General features: G+C 33.6%; 1 protein-coding gene across 1 annotated transcript; it reads left to right on the top strand.

Annotated features, from left to right (window-relative positions):
- The first annotated feature begins 10,119 nt into the window (after positions 1 to 10,119).
- Positions 10,120 to 14,529, top strand: LOC134852868 (ras-related C3 botulinum toxin substrate 1-like). Its single transcript, XM_063868708.1, has 2 exons — positions 10,120 to 10,804; positions 13,688 to 14,529. Exons 1-2 carry the CDS (start codon positions 10,606 to 10,608, stop codon positions 14,062 to 14,064), a joined length of 576 nt encoding a protein of 191 aa, XP_063724778.1. The 5' UTR covers positions 10,120 to 10,605; the 3' UTR covers positions 14,065 to 14,529.
- Positions 14,530 to 22,442: the final 7,913 nt, after the last annotated feature.

Raw genomic sequence — 22,442 nt, 5'->3', positions numbered from 1 at the left:
AAACAGCCAAAGCATACATATTCCGCACTTTCTTCGAAAATCTGAATCATAATAATTTGTATCAGACTTCTTATGGATGCATAGCGTGATCAACCAATAAACCAAAAGGAACAATTTTTATCCATGGAAACTCATTGCGATAAAATTTGATCCAGAATATACTACTTTCATCTACTTTTTTCGAAAATTAAACTTTGAATCATGATGACAGTTTTATAAATCGAGTCAGAAGGCGGGATTCAATTTTTAACTACAATGGTGACCTTGAAACAGAACCACAATTTTCTGTAGTTAGTTCATGTTCTTTGATCAAAAATTGCGGGTTAACTCTAGTTCAATTTGAGAACAAAAATCAGTTTGTAGATTTCTCGCTCAGCAAATTCAGAAAAAAAAATAACTATAAAATGAATCTGATCAAAACAGTTGCTGTTCTGCTTGCACTCGTTGTCGTGATTTGCTCTGGAGATCCGGAAGGACTCAAGGATGTGGCCGATTTTGAAGAAGCTATGAGGTCGAGAAGAAGCATAGATCCTCTTCACCCGGCGCCAGGTCTTCCACTGGGAGGAGTCAGCTGTCCCTGGTTCTTTTGCAGATAGAAAAAAAACATGTAATAAACCAAGCTGAAAACGAATATAATTCATATAAACCATGGATCACACGCGCATCAATTTTAACTCGCACAATTTTGAAATTGATTTATCATTCACTAATCAGCCAACAAATTTTACTTCCACGCCAATAGTTAGGTCCCTTAATGCAAAAAATGTCCAAAGAAAAGGGCTCTTTTCCAGTTCCCCCCTTTCAAAATACCGAGTTTTATGTTTGTTTTACGTGTTATTACGGCTAAATGCGTGATGTTACGCTGTAAGGTATGAAGAACAAATCTGTTCAGAATTGTCGATTCGTTCACCACGCCAAATTTCATTGCATTATGACTTTTCAGTATTGAATTTGAAAGGGGGAACTGGAAAAGAGCCCAAAAAGTTCACACTGACATCTTGAGTGGAGTTAATGGAGTTAATAACATGAAGAGTCCATTTTAAAAAACTTTCATATATGCGTTCAAAAAAATCGGAAAGGAGGGAGTAAAAAGAGCCTGAAAAATTTTCAATTATAATTGATTTATTAACAGTTATTTTTAATCGGTTTTATCGCAATTCTAGGGCGCTCCAAAAAGATTCGACATTATAGAAGCAGATATTGTCTCTGGATTATTGGAATACATCATATGAATTTAAATCATCAAGCTCTGGCATGTTGAAAAGGCTCAATTTTTCAAAATTTCGAATACTATCCTTCTGACTTCCAATATACCAAGGTCAATCCCTATGAAAAATTAACCCCGGGTCGACCTTGTAGTTTTATATTACGTCCATGGTAGCATAAAGACATTTTGATGCAAACGCGGATAGAAAGTTATTAACTACTAACGAGATTTTTCACCTAATTTGAAGCAAAGTTTGAGCGGTTTCGACCGTTTTTTTTAGACAATTGCGCTCAAAATCTTGCTTCATTATGAGAGGTTTGAAGGGTTTTTGAGCGGATTATTTAACAACTCGACCCGGGTAACAATCTCAGATAGAAACCTAGCAGTCTCCAATTCCAGTTCTTTGCATTAGCATGAAAACGGAAAATGAAATTATGCTTTTACTAAAAGAAGAGGGATAATTGGTTCTAAAGGACAGATCCTTCTGCAAAACAGCAAACTGTGTTTTCAGAAGAAGAATTGCCATGAGCTTTGACTACCAGAGCAGACCGTTAGTCGACTTCTTAATGGCGGTCCGCACTATCATTGCACAACCAAATGTCCCAGATTCATATTTACAAACAATAGGATTGAGTTTCTAAGTGTATAGACTATCGATATGCCGTGAAACGAAAAAAAAATGAAAATTGGAATGAAAAAAATAACGAAATAGTGAAAATTGGATGGAACAAACTTGCAGGATAAAACTTTTGAAAAATCGATGCTTTTGAGTAAAGTTTTTTCCTTTGTCACCAAAGTGGACTTTAAGGGACCAGTTGGCCAGCTCTTAAAGTTCTCACCAAAAGCCAGTCATTATCCCGGGTCGGGTTACTCAGTTTATGTTTTGACTTTCAATGTGAGCACCTCGACCCGGGATGCTCTTCCATATTGTGATGTCTACAATTCTCTTGTGAAAAAAGTTTCCATTGTTATCTAGAACAATTTTGTATGAACGGCACCTGTCACTTGAACTCTGACCTCTATCCATAATTAAAATATAATTAAAAAAATAAGAAAAAATGTACCTTGCCGCTGGCTCTTGATGGTAGGTAGTCAACTAATTATGTAATTTAGTCTGATTAAAACATACTTTTTTGTTCAAGTAGAGTTAAAGAGAATGAGTTGTCGAAATCCTACTGTTGACGATTGTATGGATACTGACACCCGAAAATTTACCGCAATTTTAAATTCTTCGCCCATACTTCAAACGTTTAGCGAAGCATCAAAAGATTCATGTTACTGAGCAGACTAACAAGAAGTCAAACGGTTGATGGAAAAAAGGAGAAACATGGGAATTAATTTGCAATCAATCAAACGTGAAGTTTTATGTTAAGAACTAATTTTTGTTAGTGTTTCATATCTTTTTAGTTAAATTATATCACAAAATTTTTGCTTTATTTTTTTTACATAGTAGAATTGAAAAAAAGAGATTGAAAACTAAATGCCAAGCCTGTTTTGTCGAACTTTTTATATACCGAAAAACACACGCCAATTTAATCAACGAAACAAGAAAAATACCTCTTTCTTTTTTGAGCAAAATGTTTTTTATAAATTTGCATTCCAATGAACAAATTTTTTGAAAAACTAACAATTAAAAAAATTTCATAAATTACAATAACCAGCTTTCATACGAAAAAAAAATCACATGAAAAACATTTTAAAAAATTTTGCAATAAACTCATCAAAAGCAAATGACGTCTACTTAAAAGCGAAAAACACTTCAGATTTATTAGTTTTTGTTTCAAATTTACAGGTTTTATAAACTATATACGATTTCTCAAAGTTAAATTGTGCTGTAATGTTTTCTAATGATGATTTTCCAACAAATATATAATAGGCATTCCAAAAAAAAACAGCGAAAAAAATGTCAGACTAAAAAATCAGAGCAGCTGCCCACCATTCTTGATCCAAATGGCTCTCGATACGACATTCCGCATCAGCAGTTTTTAGTTACAATTAGTCCGACTTCTGTCTTTCGTGTAAATAAACTTTGACAGTTGGGATACCTCAAACAATGAAATTTGGAGAACAAATTGCGAATGCGAAAGATGAACTCTTTGTAAGCGAATGAATCAATCATCAAAATCAGCAAAACTGGCAAAAAATATTAAGTGATTAAGAGTTATTACGTTTTCCTCTGAAAAATTAAAATTAGACTAAAAATTAAAAAATTAATGAACAACAAAACACTTTGGCAAGTTTATAGCAGTGCAACTTAAGAAAAGTGCAACTTAAGTCCGGCGTATTCAACCAACTTTGTAACAAAAGTGGCAAATAATCATTTAAGGGAATGCAAGTGAGTTACACATTCGATATCGGTAATATAGTAATATCGATTAACGTGCTCAGGTTTCTGTTAATTCAATTCGTATATAAGCACTAATTGAGTTGAAACTACCGGCCAAAATGCTGAGCAAATTTTGCCCGGTTGAGCTTATTACGAAGCCCAATTAAGTTTATGAACAGTATAGTTTGTCCAAAAATGTGAACAGAAAAAAATTGATTTAAAAAAAAGTTATTAAACAGCAGAAAAGATGTTTTGGTTATAAAGGATGACAGTCATCGTTAAAAGCAAACAAGGATGGCAGTCGCTTACTGTTCAAGTAACAGACATAATGTTTCTACCCAGGGGCGGATTTAGGGAGGGGGTGGGAGTGGACGTTTCTTTTCGAACCCCCCCTCAGGGATTCGACCTTTTGTCGACCCAATGGGTCCCCCCTTTGTACTATATAAAAATAAATTTGGTTCAAGTAGTGCAATAATCCAGCAATACATAAAAAAACTTGCCATTGAAAGAGCACCAACTTGAGCAGGCGCAGGAGGTAATTCAACTTGTTGAAGCGCCGCTGAGATCTTTTTATAAAGTACTATCTTATATGGACCTGATTGTTTAATTTAAGTAGCATATGTCCAGAAAAGAAAGATAGCAGATTTAAAGACAAAAAACCTGAAAGATCGAAATCTTGCAGTTCACTGATCTTGCATCTTATAGAGTTTTTAGAAATTAAACTTTTTTTAAATATTATTTGCCTTACTTCATTTAATATGCTGTTTTTTTCGGGTGTACACTTTATGCTTCAATCAATTTTTTTATAAAGTATATCTGAATACCTTTTTACTAAAACAGTTTTTTGAAGTAGTGGCCATCAATTCAATAAGTAACTCTGATTTTATGCATAAGGTTGTATAGACTAATTAGGCTCAATTAGAATTTTCTTTAATGATAATCAAATTGAAGTTAAATAGAGAAATATATAATAACCGTATTCATGCTACTGATCAGACTAACAAGAAGTCAAAAGGTTGATGGAGAAAAAGAACAAACATGGGATTTAAATTGCAATGTTTGTTTTTCGGATCAATTAAACGTGAAGTTTTATGCTACGAAATAATTTTTGTTTGTATTTTATATCTTTTTAGTTAAATTTTATCATTAAACTTTTGCTTTGTTTTTTTTTACAGACTAGAATTGAAAAAAGAGATTGAAAACTAAATACCAAGCCTGTTTTTTCGAACTTTTTATGAACCAAAAAACACAAACCAATGTAATCCCCTGTAGTCGATGGGGACAAAAATCAAGTTCTTCACAACGAAACAAGAAAAATACCTCTTTCATTTTTGAGCAAAGATGTTTTTTATAAATTAGCATTCCAATGAACAAATTTGTGAGCAACACTCAAGCAGCGAAAATTAACAAATAAAAAAAATCATAAATTACATTAACCAGCATCCACCAACAAAAAATCACCTGAAAAATTTTACACAATTTTGCAATAAACTAATTAAAAGCAAATGACGTCTACTTGAAAGTAAAAAACACTTCAGATTTATTAGTTTTTGTTTCGAATTTACTGGTTATAAAAACAATAAACAATTTCTCAAAGTTTAATTGTGCTGTAATGTTTTCTAATGATGATTTTCCAACAAATATATAATAGGCATTCCAAAAAAAACAGCGAAAAACATGTCAGACTACAAAATCAGAGCAGCTGCCCACCATTCTTCATTCTAATGGCTCTCGATATCAGCAGTTTTCAGTTACAGTTACTCCGACTTCTGTCTTTTTCGTGTAAATGAATTTTGACAGTTGGCATACCTCAAACAATGAAATTTGGAGAACAAATTGCGGATGCGAAAGATGAACTCTTTGTATGCGAATGAATGAATCAATCATCAAAATCAGCAAATATAAATTAACCGTATTTGCACAGATCTTTTTTCTTGCTTTTTCACGTTTTTTTTTTGTTTTTTTTGTGCTTTTATTCTTCTTGTAGTAGCGAGTGATTTGTCTGATTTTTGTTTTGAAATAAAGTTGTTCACTTTGTCAATTTCATCTTCTCGTCTTTTAATTTAGAGAGTAATTTCAGCAGTTGGTATACGTGTAGCTCATTGAGTGAGCAAATTGTCTGCGTTTTTTTTGTCTTTATTTCTTGGGTTTTTTTTTTGAGGTACTTGCAAATTTTTTAAAGCAACTTTTTTGGCAACTTACAAGCAGTTGTATAAACTGTTTGTAAGTTCCAATGAGAACAGATGCGCTGAGAAACTGTTTTGTTTGATAGAAAATAGAAATGTTTTGAGGACATTTTTTCCTTACTGGTTCATTATGTTGGTTGAACAAAATATTTTGAATCAAAATAGTTCCCAGGTATTTAACTGCATTTTTTTAAGTCCTATCGTGTTTTGATTTCAGGTAAAACTTTCATTTTTTTTATTCCATTGGTAATTAATAATTGTGTTTTTCCTTTGTTTGTTGCAAGTTAATTTTTTTCCATCCAATCTGATTTAATTTCAAGTAAGTTTTAAGTGCTTAGTTTCAATGGGTGTTCCAAAAAATAGTGTCCACTGCATAAAGACAACATTCACTGTGCTGAGGTATGATTGGAAGATCCTTGATGAAAAGAAAAAAAGCAAAGGACCCAAAACAGAACCTTGAGGTACCCCACAATGAAGTTTCTCTGTTGTTGAACAATTGTTTGAATGAAAGACATACTGGTTTCTATTGCTGAAGTAGGATTTCGAAAAAAAAATAAGAGGAACGCCTTTCAGCCCATATATCTGACACTTAAGAATCAGAGTGTTTTGATCACCAATATCGAAAGCTACAGATAGATCTAAAAGTGTGCAGCCAATTTATCAGCATTTTTGATATCTTTAAGAACCTCTAAAATTTTCACAATAGCATCAATTGTTTCTCGCTTAAGAATTATTGAGAAAAATAATTGTTCAATTCAAGTTTACCTAAAAAACTTTTACTTCAACAAGAACTAAAAAAAAAACAGGTCTATACTTGCATGGATATGACTTGACTTCTTCTTTGAAAACAGAAACTACTTTTGCTGTCTTAACACTACTGGGTTAAAATGCTTCGCTAAATATCTGGTTGAATTGTTTTAATAGTATTACTTTTTTGATCAGTCAAGTTACAGATCCATATCATCTTCAGATTTTTTTCCTGGGCAATTGCTTTTTATGTCATAAACTTCCTGTTGATCAATGTGTGACAAGAAGAAAGAATTTGTGTTTGCAATAATTTTGAAAATCATTCTTTTTTTTGGAATCCAAAGGACAACTCTGTACCGATTGGGAAAAGAAAATTTGCGCAGTTATAGGAATTTCTTCACTGTTTTGTTATCGCCTTCAACTTCTCTCACATAATCAAATCATTTTTTGTCTTTGGCAGTTTGCCGTCTCAGTTTTTGCTCTGCCTCTGAAGCACCCTGATTTTAATATATATCTAGTAATTTGTCTTTTTTAGCACTCGCATTTTTGATAATGTTCGATATCCAGCTTTTTTTGTCTTTGTTTTTGAGAACGGTAATATTGCATCCAGAGTGATGTGAACTTGCTGCTGTAGGAACTCATGTTTTTCATCAGTACCAATTGCACTATCTTCAAACTCAGTTTCGATTAAACTTTCATGTAAATATCAGTTAAACTCAATTTTTAATTCCTGCTTTTGCAGTTTTCCAAAAGCTATACGAAAAAAGTAACGAAAATATCTTCCTTTTCACAAATTTAAAAGATCAAAAAAAGAGTCAATTTAAAACCATATTGATCAGTGATTGCATTTTTAAAATTTTTAGTGGCGCTTGGAAAACTTGCAAAGAACAACTATATGGTTATTTGAGAGTTCTATGTAACACGCGTGCTGTCATTTGGTCCAGATATTACAATAAAATCAAGATAATCCATTTTTTCAATGAGTTGCGTGCTATCTTGTGTCACAACAATCACATCTAAGTTGAGGTTTCCACTTATTATGTGTTTATCTTTAGCGTCAATAACAAATAGGTCAATAAAAAATCAAAAAAACGTCAATTTCTGCACAGGGAGACTTGTAAATCGCAGTTAGGAACAGTAAAAAATTGGATATCCCTTGAGTCAAAATTTGTGAAACATTTTCTTACCGAGAAAGAATTGCTTTTCTTCCACTCCTACCTTTGGTTTTGTTACATGTAGCTATGTGCTTAAAATCCTTTTGGCTAAAACTGTTAAGATTAGATATTTCCCTAAGCCAAATTTCTGTTAGAACAAAAAAGGCTTCAAGTTTTATTGCTGAACCAGTACATCTAATTCATCATAATTTGCTCCTAGAGAATTCCTTGTAGGCAACTGACCTTAAAAATTTTCTAAAGGCGCCTTGGGCGCCAATATATACTAATTTTGAGGAGGGAATGCGCTCCAAAAAAGGCAAGTTTTTGGTCAAAACTTTCGTAAAATTGCCTAAAAACTCCCCGTTAGGCCTGTTCTTTCAAAATTTTGCCGGCAGCGCAGAAGTTTTGGCCAAACCAGGGTCCTTTTAGCGCTTTGGGAGTGCTCGGAAAACCAATTCGGTCAATTTAAAAAGAAGGTCGACAAAAGTTTTGAAGAGTTTTTGAAAATTCGCCCCCCCCCTTTGTGAAAATCTTAGCTCCGCCCCTGTTACAACCGTAATTTCGAATGAAATTTCGAAAACAGTTTTCTTTTGAATTAGTCTAGTTTTTCTGCGTGATATGATAAAAAAATATATACGCCAATATATACTAATTTTGAGGAGGGAATGCGCTCCAAAAAAGGCAAGTTTTTGGTCAAAACTTTCGTAAAATTGCCTAAAAACTCCCCGTTAGGCCTGTTCTTTCAAAATTTTGCCGGCAGCGCAGAAGTTTTGGCCAAACCAGGGTCCTTTTAGCGCTTTGGGAGTGCTCGGAAAACCAATTCGGTCAATTTAAAAAGAAGGTCGACAAAAGTTTTGAAGAGTTTTTGAAAATTCGCCCCCCCCCTTTGTGAAAATCTTAGCTCCGCCCCTGTTACAACCGTAATTTCGAATGAAATTTCGAAAACAGTTTTCTTTTGAATTAGTCTAGTTTTTCTGCGTGATATGATAAAAAAAAACTGAACAGAAAACTATAGTTTTAACTTGGGCAAAGTCGACTGTTCGGGTAAATTAGAAAAGTTGGAAAATAGTCTTCGTAGCAAAATCATTAGAAAAACGAAACGAAGAAAGTATATTTTAAAAAAATAATTAAAAAAAAACAAATTTTTTATAAATTTTCTTTGTTTTTGATTGCCAAAATCGCGCTAGAAGACTTACAAAACTAATTTAACTCCAGTAAAAAAAAATTTCCATTACTTGCTTAATAAGTATTGCTAACCTGTTCACTCACCTTATTCGTTCGAATTTAGACTCAGAATTAAAAATTTCAAACGTTTTTTTTCTCGACACGGAAAACACTTTTCCGGCATTTTTTATAATCGGTCGGTCGAATCACGAGTGAAAGGTTTTTTTTGACATTCCACTCGACCCATTCTGTTGATTCTTTGTGGTACCTGAATTACCGTTAAATGCCCCCTCTTTCAAGTGAGTGGAAGAGGGGTAGTGGGCGGGAGATGGACAGTAGGTGGGTGTGTGTAGTGAGCGAATGGTAATTTTTAGTACAGCGATGGTAAGAAAATGGCAGTTAAAAAAATGTTAAACTGCGGTATTGAAAAAGTAGAGAATTTGAAATGTACAATTATAAAAACTTAAGTAAAATTTAAGTTGATGAAACGTAATCCGTAGCAACTGCACTAAACAGGAAATGAGATAACTTGCAAATTTTGCAAAGTTCACCAATAAACCCTCGAAAAATCCATTATTATAATTGATACAAATATTATTATGATTATAATCCATTTTAATGGATTATAGTCTATCATAATAAATTATAATGGATTTTGTTGATATAAAAAATATTTGGGTTGTAATCTGTTTTTAATGGACTTCAATCGATTGCATTTGTAATTTTATGGATACTGACTATAAAATGACAATATAATCGATTGTTTTCCATGAAATTCAAGTGCGGGTAAAATTGCATTAAAAGAAAAAAATAAGATAAGCCTCATTGCCCATACATTTTATAATAACAGGTTTAGTTGAGTTTTTTAATGCCCTTCAATTTTTTTAGTCAGTTACAAAAATGAATTTTTTTTTAGAAAAATATATTTAGAAATAGTCATTCAAGAAACTTCAAAGATTTTGCTCAAAAAAAACCAAATTAGAGCCCAGTGTTTTTTAAAATTGGCACATCAAGTGCTTATTAATTTTTAACTTAGGGCTTAATTGATTTTCAGGCTGTTTTAAAAACAAATTTGAAGAAGCTGCTAGCTAAAAACAATCAAATTTCTGAAGAAAAAATCCGCCATCAAAGATATTCCATCACAGATAGTGAAAATGCAAACCAAACTTTTCAGATTACAATCTAAACTCAGAATTTATACACTTGAGCAGCACAACAATATCTATCTTTGATATCCATTTTGCATTATTTTTGTGTATGTGAAAAATCAAATTGTTCTTACTCAAGTAAAACTGTTTTTATCTTAATTCAAATACTTTATTTTGCATGCAGCGCTTAAAAGTTACTATTAAATCGCAACTAAGCTAAAAAACTAAAAGTACTTAAAGTAACTACGCTAAGAACCATCTGAGCCGACTCGTTCAGAAAATGGCGACCAAAACTTTGATGTCATAATTATTTTTAACTTAAAAACCGGTTATGATATTTTGAGTTTTTACATAAAAATCGACAGCTCAACACTTGCAACAGACACCAAAATACTTACAACCAAAATCATTTTCAAATTAGCTTTTTGTGTTTCTGCAGCTTCTTATTGTGAATGTTTGATGCAGAATTATTCTGTGAACTTAGATCGTTGAATTCTTTTAAAGAGTCTGATTTAATAAATAGTCAAAATTACTGAAAAAATTATCCATTCAGTCTTAGAACAGTGGTTTTGGAAATCATTAACAAATAAATTACCACAATTATCCAAAAACTGTACCCTAATAACCTTTTAATTGAAGTTCCCTTGGTTAACTTTCATTCAGTTTTCGAGTGATGATGAATCCTATCGAAGGTCGTCCTACCGTTAAGTGTGTAGTTGTGGGGGATGGGGAAGTTGGGAAAACAAGTATGCTCATCAGTTACGTCAAAAACAAGTTCCCCAGTCATTATCTGCCGACTGTCTTTGACACTTACCATGCAGATGTGGCCGTCAATGGCCGTCAAGTTGGATTGAGCTTATACGACACCGCAGGTTAGAACAAATTGGTACTTTCGGTTATACCCGTAAATGGGTATATAGAGAGTTGAAAAAAGTTGGAACAGACAGAATTAATTTAAAAGAGCAAATGGCCTATTTCAGAAAATTTTTGCAAGCAAGTGCGAATTTTTCAGGGTGGATTTCCATAGGTTACAATCAGGGGCGGATTAAGGGGGAAGGGGGCGGGGGCGGACGTTTCCTCCCCCTCAGGGATTCGACCACCTGCCGACCCACAGGGTGCCCCCTTTGTACTAATTTGAGATATCCATTTTTGGCTGACTGACACTGAATTTTTCTATTGGCGCCTTTGGCGCCAATATATACTAATTTTGAAGGGGGAGTGCGCACCAAAAAAACGCGAGTTTTTGGTCAAATTTTCAAAAAAGTCTATAAAAATGCTATTTTTGGCCTGTTTTTTTTTCAAAATTTTGCCTGCGGCGTAGAAAATGTGGCCAAAACAGGGTCTCATTAGTGCTTTGGGAGAGCTCGGAAAGTCAATTTTATCGACCAAAAAAAAGCTGTACCCCCTTCTCCCTCGAAAAAATCCTAGATCCGCCCCTGGTTCCAATATTCATAGCTCGCAAAATAAAAAATCAGTCGCATAAGTCCCAAAATTTATCTTATTAAATTGTGATTGGTTGAAATTTGAGCCAACGAGTTTCTGGATTGATTGTATACTGTTCAATCAGCATAAACTCAAGCTGCAGAATAATGACCACCGCAGCCGCGCTAACGTGTTGCGAGCTTGCCACCAAAGGGTAGAACTCCAAACGAAATTTAGAACCGGTTATCGTCGCGAAGCGAAGACGCGCGCGTAGCGCAACCACCGGTAACTTTAACCCAAGACTCGGCTAAATTAGTCTTTTGACTAATTGAAAAGGTTTGCGACTTATGCGACTGCTTTTTATTTTGGGACCTATGGGACTGATTTTTCATTTTGGGACCTACGAATACGCGCCACTTTTCAGACTGAAAAACTAGCTCAAGGTAACTTACAACCCGCACCAAAGTTTCATGGGTACTAATCAATTATAATGGATTTTCATTGACTCATTAAATTAGACCACGTATACCTCCCAACCCCGCCCCCCCCCCCAACGTGACCCCTCAACCCACGACGAACCCCCCTCACGTACCTCCATCCCTCCACGTACCCCGAACCACGACGTACCCCCTCTCTTGTTAAGTGGCATCTAACTTTAGTACCGGTAAGCGTGGAGGGAGGGGGTGGGCGGAGTTTGTGTGGGATCTATAGGTAATTTTTAGTGATTTTTCGTAAACTCGATTGAAATTAAGAAAAATTGAAATTAAGCGAGAGAACAAAATAACTAAATTAAGTTTAACAAAATTATGAAAAAAAGAAAACAACACACGAAAAGATTTAAATAAATATGTTATAATCCATTGTAATCGATTAAAATGGTTTATTTTTCTTTGATAAATTTTTTTGAAAATCTATCGATTATAATCGAGTATAATAGATTATTTTGGGTTTTCTACTGCTTAAAAATTTTATCATTATAATCCATTTTCAATCAATTGTAAACGAATATTTTTGTTATTTTAGAGAGACTGATAATGAAAATCTAATATAATTGATTATTATCCATGAAACTTCATAGCGAGAAACTCAAATTGGCATGCAAAAATTGGTCAAAATGGGCTATTGCTCCATTTAGATATTTCTGTCTGTTCCAACTTTTTGCTAATAATTATAGCTCAATTTTTAAATTGTCGAAAGTAGCAATCGATGTTACCAATCGCACTTATTTACCAGTTATCAAAAATGTTAACAAAAGTGTTAGAATCAACAGGAGAAAGGCAGAGAGGCCATTTAAACGACAGAAAGCATCCATGATTTAGAATCAATCATGGATGCTTTCTGTCGTTTAAAGACCTTGGTTTACTCAAAGCATCAAAATTTGGACGGCGGTCATGCATATACAAGGAACTTAGATTCGATTAAGAAAGAAAAATTGAATTTTTGTTTCTTAAATGCAGAAACAAAAATTCAATTTTTTAGTTAATGGAAAAACATCTATCATAGAATTTTCTTATGTGGAAAAATGCTTATCATGGAGTTTTCATACAATTTTCTGTACGTATGGAATTGTATGAAATTGTATCACAAGAAGTTTTTTATATATGGAAATTGTATGGTAAGAAGTTTTGGTCAACCCGGGAGTGTAACAGAAAAACTGAAACCACATGTACATGAGCTTTTAATTTTCTATTGTTTTTCGCCGTTCCGGATTTTTAGTGCAAAACTAGAATAAATGGTCAATTATACATATTTATTTTTTCGAGCTTGTCGAGTTCAACAAGTTTTCGAAGCGTATGGTACAGTTTTTTAGAGATTTGTTTGCGCTCATTGTTTTGTAGGCTATTTTCCAGTTTCCAACCCTCTCGTAAAATCTCGAAATAAAGCATCTCAAAAACTGTTTGCACGGCATTTTGTATGTAAGAAATGTTGTAAAAATTGTTCATTTGTTCACGCTGACAGGTTTTGATAAAGCTAGCATGAAAGTCATTTTAAATAGACTTTCATATATTGAGTTTTAAAAAAGTGCTGTTTTGTAGTGCAAGGCCGGTTTTTGCTTTTTTCCTATGTTGAAGATAAATAAGGGATCTACTTAACAATCGCCCCCCCCCCCCCCCCCCCCCCCTTGATATCTACTTAAGAATTGCAACCCCTATTAGTAAAAGCAGTAAATTTGCACTGAGTTTTCTAATGAGAATTCTAATTTTGCTGCAATCTGATTGGTCAAAAATGCGTATTTTAATCTACCTAACAATTCCCCCCTTTTTTTTAAAAAAAAAAGGGGGGGACAATTGTTAAGTAGATACATACTAAATAAGTACAAACAATGATTTTAGGTCAAGATGATTACGACAGAATTAGACCTTTGTCATATCCAAACACGGACATCTTCCTCCTATGTTTTTCGCTGGTTCGACATATTACCCTTGAAAACGTGCATGGAAAGTGGCTACCCGAAGTTCGCCACTACTCGCCTGAAACACCATTCATATTAGTTGGCACCAAATTTGACCTTAGAAACCAGTCTAACGAGAAAGTAACCACAATTGAAGGCCAGAAAGCAGCTAAGAAAATGGGTAAACAATGCCAGAAGTACATGGAGTGCTCAGCACTGACCCAAGTTGGACTGAAAGAAGTGTTTGATCAAGCTATTATTATTGTGCTATCCCCGAAAAAGCAAAACATCAAAAAACCAAAATGCAAAGTTCTTTGAGTTAAATGTTGGAAACCTATTTCATATTCAATTTGTGAACATTTTCAATTCGGTCGACCTAAAAAAAGGACGTCATAATTTTTGAAAATCCCCCTCCCCCAGCCAGAAGCCGCTTTTTCCAGAAGGCGCCTTTCACCAAAAAAGCAAAACATCGAAAGAACAAAATGTAAAAATTTGAGTTAAATTTTGGAAACTTGTTTCATATTCAATTTTGTAAACAAAACAGCAGATACCGTACACTTTTACTTAATGTAAATTTTATTAGTGCGTCCAGGATTTTAAGAGATGTAATGTAGTTTTTGTCTAAGAAAAGTGTTCTATCATGAAGTGAACGTAATCGTCTAAGAGCTCTAAAGAGGTTACACATTTCTATGCTTGCTGAAGCAACAAGTACAACCACTAGTGTTAGTTCAATCTCTAGTTGTGCCACTAAGTTGCGAGCTCAACAAACTTCTCGTTTAGAATTTTAACAGTTGATAAATGCCCCAAAATCTAAAAAAAAGCAAAAAAAAAATTTGAAAAATTTGACTGCAGAACATTCATCTACAAAAGCTGAGAAAAAAGTTGAAGTTTGAATATACTTTTTATATAAATTAACTTCGTGTTTAACGTACGAAGATTATTATGAGAAATACTACCAACTTCAGGGACCAGATGTGCATATTGTTCATAGATAGTTTCGTTTAAACATTGTGCAACTGCTACATCGTTAATTTCAGTTTACGCTACCTGTAAAAAAAAGAATAATCCTTGCGAATCGATTGGCAATCAAAAGTTCCTAACATTTTCGATGTCTCAACCCAATTGAGTGTATGAATTGTCAAGCTGAAGGTTACCGCATTCAAGTTTAGGCGAAAGCAGTCGATTATAACGGATTATTATGATGATTTTTGACAATTATAAGCGATTATAATTACCAAAATTAGATGTTTAAAAGACTCTATATCGATTATAATCGTGATAATTTACAAGATGTCGTAATCTATTATAATCAATTATAAATGACTTCAGTTCATACAAAAAACACTTAAAATCAATTATAATCCATTATAATTGAAAATAATCTCTTAATTTTTCAGAATTTTGTTACACCAAAAGTACAACTTAATTATCTCATGGATTATTATTTTTATGTAAAAATCAAAAACTATATAAACGAGATGTCTTGCCACACTTTGGCTCATCTGAACACAAAGTTTTGCCACAAAACAAAAGTTTCATGGATTACTTTTTGTATTAGTTGAAAGGTTCCCGAGGTATGTGAAAAAGAACTCTTCCGAGTAAATCATGAAACTATAGCAATGTGTTGATATTTTGGTGATTAAAAACTTAATATGTTCATCATGAACCAACTTCAATGCGGAATAAACAAATTAAACGACTTGAATTTCTGTCATTTTTCGAGAACATTAGCGCCGACATGAACTGTATACCCATGCCTATGCTAAAAAACGCTAAATATTTAACACTTTTGGCAAAAGAAAAGAAGCACAGACTGCTTGCATATAGCCCAGTTTCAACCGAGTGCCACTTCAGAAAGAATAAAATGTTTTCGTTTTGGGAGATTTGACAAAATTATGGAATAGCAAATTAAAATTTTCCCCTATGTAGTTCTTGTAAGGTCTCGTAGACAAAAACCGAGAAGACAAAAACGCTATCATCGATTCAAATGGGGGTCATTTAACTTACGCGTGTTATAAAACGCAACAAATCGCTCAAGTGAAAAATTTTTCACTGTTTAACTCGGTAGAACATTTGTTTCAAATATATTAAAAGAGTCAAAAAAGCGATGGCAAAAAACTTTGAAAAATGACTGAATAAAAAAACCAATCCAAAAGTCATCATTCCGTTCTCTGAAAGTCGGAAAAACAAAAAAGGACAAAAATGATTTTCGAGTTGTTTTTCAATATTTTTTTTGGCCTTGTGGTTTTATTTGGTGAGATATCAGTTTGTAATCAAAATTTTATCTAGTCTGAAAATCATACTGAAAGCAAATACTTCTGCAAACTATTGCTTGAAAGTTTGATAAAGAAGAGAAAAATATACCTTTTTTAAACTTTCTTCGTTTTATCACACCAAACGCTATGTAAGACTCAAATGGATGTATTTTGTCACTTGTAAACTCAAATATGACCAAATGATTTGCCTCAATTCGATTTGGATCGATTCAATCTGCCGTCTACGCGTGTTCTGATAACGCAGAATATCGAGCAAAAGTTCATCCAAATTGCCCGTTTTAGCAGTTTCCGGAGCCACTAATTTTGAATAAATTTATAGCGAAAAGTAAATTAGAATCGAGCTCAAAGCAACAATATGTTTCATTAGCTATAATACAAAATTTGTCAAATAATTTAACACTTGAATGAAAAAAAAGTTTATCCCAAGTATAAATAATCCGTCAATCAATAGTTTCGGACTCTTATCATTGCACTCTGACCTTCGCAAGACTTGATATATTAACTTCACTAATAATATAAAACTCAATATAAAACTTCACTATCAATATAAAACCGAAGATCGATCTAAAACTATAATATAAAACTTCACTAATATAAAATAAAAAACTTCACTAACAATATAAAACCGAAGATCGATCTCACCATCATTATCTCTTAGCCACATACTGAAGATGACTTTCCCACAACTGAACTTCAAAATTTTAAGAGAAAAGGCAGCAGAGAAGCCTAACACCAAAATTATAACATATTTTGATAGTCACAAGCATATATTTAAACAAATTATTAAGGCATATTACACTTATGACGAAATGAAAACCAAATAACAGAGAAGTTTTTTAAACGCAGTGATTGCGTATTGCGTTTTTCATAACTTAACTACCCATAGATACGAAATTTTCATTGATTATTGTTTAGCACACGCTGAAGCATACACTTCAAAATCAAATAAACACAAAGTTTCCAATCAATTTAAACAATCTCATCGCCAGAGAAAAAAGTTATTCAAGAGATTACACTAGTTGTAGATATATCATTTTCCGACCACAAAACTCATTTTTTTTCTAAAAGACTAGAAGCACAGAACTCTAGCAAGAATCGATTGGCAATCAAATGTTCCTAACATTTTCGATGTCTCAACCCAATTGAGTGTATGAATTGTCAAGCTGAAGGTTACCGCATTCAAGTTTAGGCGAAAGCAGTCGATTATAACGGATTATTATGATGATTTTTGACAATTATAAGCGATTATAATTACCAAAATTAGATGTTTAAAAGACTCTATATCGATTATAATCGTGATAATTTACAAGATATCGTAATCTATTATAATCAATTATAAATGACTTCAGTTCATACAAAAAACACTTAAAATCAATTATAATCCATTATAATTGAAAATAATCTCTTAATTTTTCAGAATTTTGTTACACCAAAAGTACAACTTAATTATCTCATGGATTATTATTTTTATGTAAAAATCAAAAACTATATAAACGAGATGTCTTGCCACACTTTGGCTCATCTGAACACAAAGTTTTGCCACAAAACAAAAGTTTCATGGATTACTTTTTGTATTAGTTGAAAGGTTCCCGAGGTATGTGAAAAAGAACTCTTCCGAGTAAATCATGAAACTATAGCAATGTGTTGATATTTTGGTGATTAAAAACTTAATATGTTCATCATGAACCAACTTCAATGCGGAATAAACAAATTAAACGACTTGAATTTCTGTCATTTTTCGAGAACATTAGCGCCGACATGAACTGTATACCCATGCCTATGCTAAAAAACGCTAAATATTTAACACTTTTGGCAAAAGAAAAGAAGCACAGACTGCTTGCATATAGCCCAGTTTCAACCGAGTGCCACTTCAGAAAGAATAAAATGTTTTCGTTTTGGGAGATTTGACAAAATTATGGAATAGCAAATTAAAATTTTCCCCTATGTAGTTCTTGTAAGGTCTCGTAGACAAAAACCGAGAAGACAAAAACGCTATCATCGATTCAAATGGGGGTCATTTAACTTACGCGTGTTATAAAACGCAACAAATCGCTCAAGTGAAATATTTTTCACTGTTTAACTCGGTAGAACATTTGGTTCAAATATATTAAAAGAGTCAAAAAAGCGATGGCAAAAAACTTTGAAAAATGACTGAATAAAAAAACCAATCCAAAAGTCATCATTCCGTTCTCTGAAAGTCGGAACAACAAAAAAGGACAAAAATGATTTTCGAGTTGTTTTTCAATATTTTTTTTGGCCTTGTGGTTTTATTTGGTGAGATATCAGTTTGTAATCAAAATTTTATCTAGTCTGAAAATCATACTGAAAGCAAATACTTCTGCAAACTATTGCTTGAAAGTTTGATAAAGAAGAGAAAAATATACCTTTTTTAAACTTTCTTCGTTTTATCACACCAAACGCTATGTAAGACTCAAATGGATGTATTTTGTCACTTGTAAACTCAAATATGACCAAATGATTTGCCTCAATTCGATTTGGATCGATTCAATCTGCCGTCTACGCGTGTTCTGATAACGCAGAATATCGAGCAAAAGTTCATCCAAATTGCCCGTTTTAGCAGTTTCCGGAGCCACTAATTTTGAATAAATTTATAGCGAAAAGTAAATTAGAATCGAGCTCAAAGCAACAATATGTTTCATTAGCTATAATACAAAATTTGTCAAATAATTTAACACTTGAATGAAAAAAAAGTTTATCCCAAGTATAAATAATCCGTCAATCAATAGTTTCGGACTCTTATCATTGCACTCTGACCTTCGCAAGACTTGATATATTAACTTAACTAATAATATAAAACTCAATATAAAACTTCACTATCAATATAAAACCGAAGACCGATCTAAAACTATAATATAAAACTTCACTAATATAAAATAAAAAACTTCACTAACAATATAAAACCGAAGATCGATCTCACCATCATTATCTCTTAGCCACATACTGAAGATGACTTTCCCACAACTGAACTTCAAAATTTTAAGAGAAAAGGCAGCAGAGAAGCCTAACACCAAAATTATAACATATTTTGATAGTCACAAGCATATATTTAAACAAATTATTAAGGCATATTACACTTATGACGAAATGAAAACCAAATAACAGAGAAGTTTTTTAAACGCAGTGATTGCGTATTGCGTTTTTCATAACTTAACTACCCATAGATACGAAATTTTCATTGATTATTGTTTAGCACACGCTGAAGCATACACTTCAAAATCAAATAAACACAAAGTTTCCAATCAATTTAAACAATCTCATCGCCAGAGAAAAAAGTTATTCAAGAGATTACACTAGTTGTAGATATATCATTTTCCGACCACAAAACTCATTTTTTTTCTAAAAGACTAGTAGCACAGAACTCTAGCAAGAAAAGTTCATCGCATTCAAATGTTTAAACAAGACATTAACGAATATTACTGAGATTGCAAATAAAAAAATTTACTAACTGAAATTTTTTTCAAACCCATTGATAAACGTTTTCATAACCTAACTACTAATAGACACAACCAGAGGCGGATTTAGGATTTTCTCGAGGGGAGGGGGTGGATTTTCAAAAGTTTTCGCAAATTCTATCACCCTTTTTTCCAAGGTCAATCAAATTGATTTTTCATTCTCATAAAGCACTAACAAGACCCTGTTTTGGCCAAAAGTTCTGCGCCGCAAGCAAAACTTTGACAAAACAGGCCAGAAAAGACGTTTTAAAGCACTTTTCGACAATTTTGACCAAAAAATAGCAATTTTTCTGCACGCGCTCCCCCACCCCCTCAAAAATTGTATATATCGGCGCTGCAGGCTCCTTTAGAAAAATTTTAGGATTGATAAAATGTTACTTTATTGCAGCTAATTCTACTTTATACAAGTGAAAAAATAAAAGTGAATTACTCTAAAGTTAAAACATTAAAAAGTGCAGAGAGCATTCTCTCCGCCGGAGAGAATGGAAGAGTGCAGATCATATCTAGGTGACCTGTTAGAATAGTTACGTAATCGTTAGCTAAACTAGTGTATATAAAGTGGAACCACATCATTCCTCGGAGCAGGAAAAGATTGAATAGCAAAAATTAACTAATTAACTAACTAACTGCACCTTTTTTCCCCTTTGGGAATCAAAATTAAATTTAAGCACCATAAGTGTACTAGATTAGAGATTAAAAAAATTAACGAGTGAATTTAAATAAGGCCGTTAATGATGTAAAAAAAAACTGATGAAATAAATTAAGTACCCAACATCCGCCGGTTGAAAAATTATGTCGTCGAATTGGAAATCAGAAAGATTACGAAGTTGAATTCCTTCGAATGTAACTGAGTTCAAATATTATTAAATGTGCTAGGGTATAAAGCGTTACTATTAATTTTTAAAGGTAGCCAAACATTAAGATGAAGTGTATGTACTGATCCGCAGGGATGTTAAATGATGTCCTAGGTGGTTAACAACCCAAAGAGTATTGTAGTAAATAAGAAAAAAACATGTACCACCAGATAGGCGTAACTTTATGATTAGCTTTCAGTTAACAGTTTCTGTAGCAGATTAAAAAGTTTCGAGTTCAGCATTGAATAGTTCGCTGTCATGATCCACGTTGTTGTCCAAATTGTCGTCAGCAATTCTTCAGGATTCGTCCATCGATGAAGATGAATGAAGATCTGGTGAAGAAGGGTCTGATTGAATAGTCACTATGTCCGAAAGAGTTTCTTGGTGAGTTAAATCAGAGTGTTCACTGATGTTGTTGTCTAGGACGATAGGGTTCGATGCCGTGCCAGAAACCACTTGAGGCTCATCTACAAAATTAACGAAATATATCTTACCATAGAAACTTGGCGGGCCGACATTTCTATTAGACCGGCGCGTGGGTGGTTCATTACCGGGTTTAGGTGTGGACTTCGGCTTAGGCAGGGCTTCATCAGATGAGCCCACTATCTCATAAAATGGGAAGTTCACTGGAGAGTCCTTTTTTAGTGGTGTTGTTGAGTTATTCTTTGAGTCCCTTTCTTGAGTGGTGGTAGTAGATTCCGGGGGAATGATGCTGTTTGGCCACTGAGATGTTATTAGCTCGTCGTCTTGGTTATCTTCTAAAATCTCAACCTTGATGTTATCATTGGCTTCGGGAGAGTTATCAGTGTTGTTATATTGTTTTAAATTAGTTATGGAATCGGAAATAATTCGCTCCCTAACTGCGTCTCTACACGGAAAACCTCCAGCTATACATTCCCAATCGCTTATATTGGAACTAACCGAGGTAATAAACATAGACTCGTCAGTAGCAAGGTAACCTGGTAAAATAGTCAACTTTTTAGATCGTGGAGGTTGTCTTCGAGAAGGGTTCATAGAAGGTCTCGACACTCGCGTCCTGGTGTTATTGTCTGAGGATCCAAATTCTATTTGTTTCCTGTTCTTCGGTCGATGTTTTTGTGGATTGTTTTGTTTCCAGAGTTTCTGGCGTTTCTGACCTACTTCAACATTCTGGTTGAAAAAGTAACGATATAAAATGTTGCCTTTGAGAGATCGGAAGAGTTTCAACGGGGAATGGCGATATCTATTCAACTTTCCGTCGGATAATTCTACGGTCGTACTAGAGACGCTCACGATTTTTTGCTTTAAATCCTTATAAAACGGATTCCCATTGATGCTCTCGTTCGTTTTTCGAAGGATTTGACCTTTAAATGGACTTTGAAGGGGAATTCTAGACGAGAAAGGTTTTGAGGGGAACGGGTAGTCCGATCTGTATCCCTCCTCTACGGGAATCTGGTTTTTCTTGGGGATCATTGTATCCTTGTATCCATCCTCAACTCTGTCGTCTGCGTTCCAGTCTTTTGCAGTTTCTCTAGAAAGTATAAATTTTACTTTGTCTGAAATTCCATTGGACGGTTGGATATATTTAACAATCTCCACCCCTTTCAAGAAAGGGGGGAGATTGTTAAGTAGACCAAACTGGTCGATTTTTCGACCAATCAGAATGCAGCAAAATTAGAGTTCTCAATAGAGAGCTCAGTGCTGTTTTGCTGTATTTCTTTTATAGGGGCGGATTCTTAAGTAGGTACCATCGAGGGGGAGATTGTTACGTAGATTCGAGTGGTTTACCAGAAGCCAATTAATTCAAATTGTGATTGGTTTCCTATTAAAATAAATTTCGAAAAGAAAGCATTTGATTTTTGATTGGTAAGATTACCGAAGTTTCCAGATATTTTTTAGCCAGTGTCTTGTAATGTACATTTTCAGGCTTCTTGAGACAATGCCAACACTTAAAATTTTACAGTATGTACTCATTTCTCAACTAATCCGTTGGAGCGATGATCTCCTACTGTACAAAATATTAATTTGATGTTGTTTGAATCGCAAAAAAATTAAAATCCTGGCTTGTAAAAAAGGATGCGTTATCTACTTAAATTAAGTAAGTTATGCCGTGA

This window comes from Symsagittifera roscoffensis, chromosome 8 (assembly GCF_963678635.1).
Source record: "Symsagittifera roscoffensis chromosome 8, txSymRosc1.1, whole genome shotgun sequence".
Lineage (NCBI taxonomy): Eukaryota > Metazoa > Xenacoelomorpha > Acoela > Convolutidae > Symsagittifera > Symsagittifera roscoffensis.
This window is presented reverse-complemented; position numbering and strand designations above follow the sequence as displayed.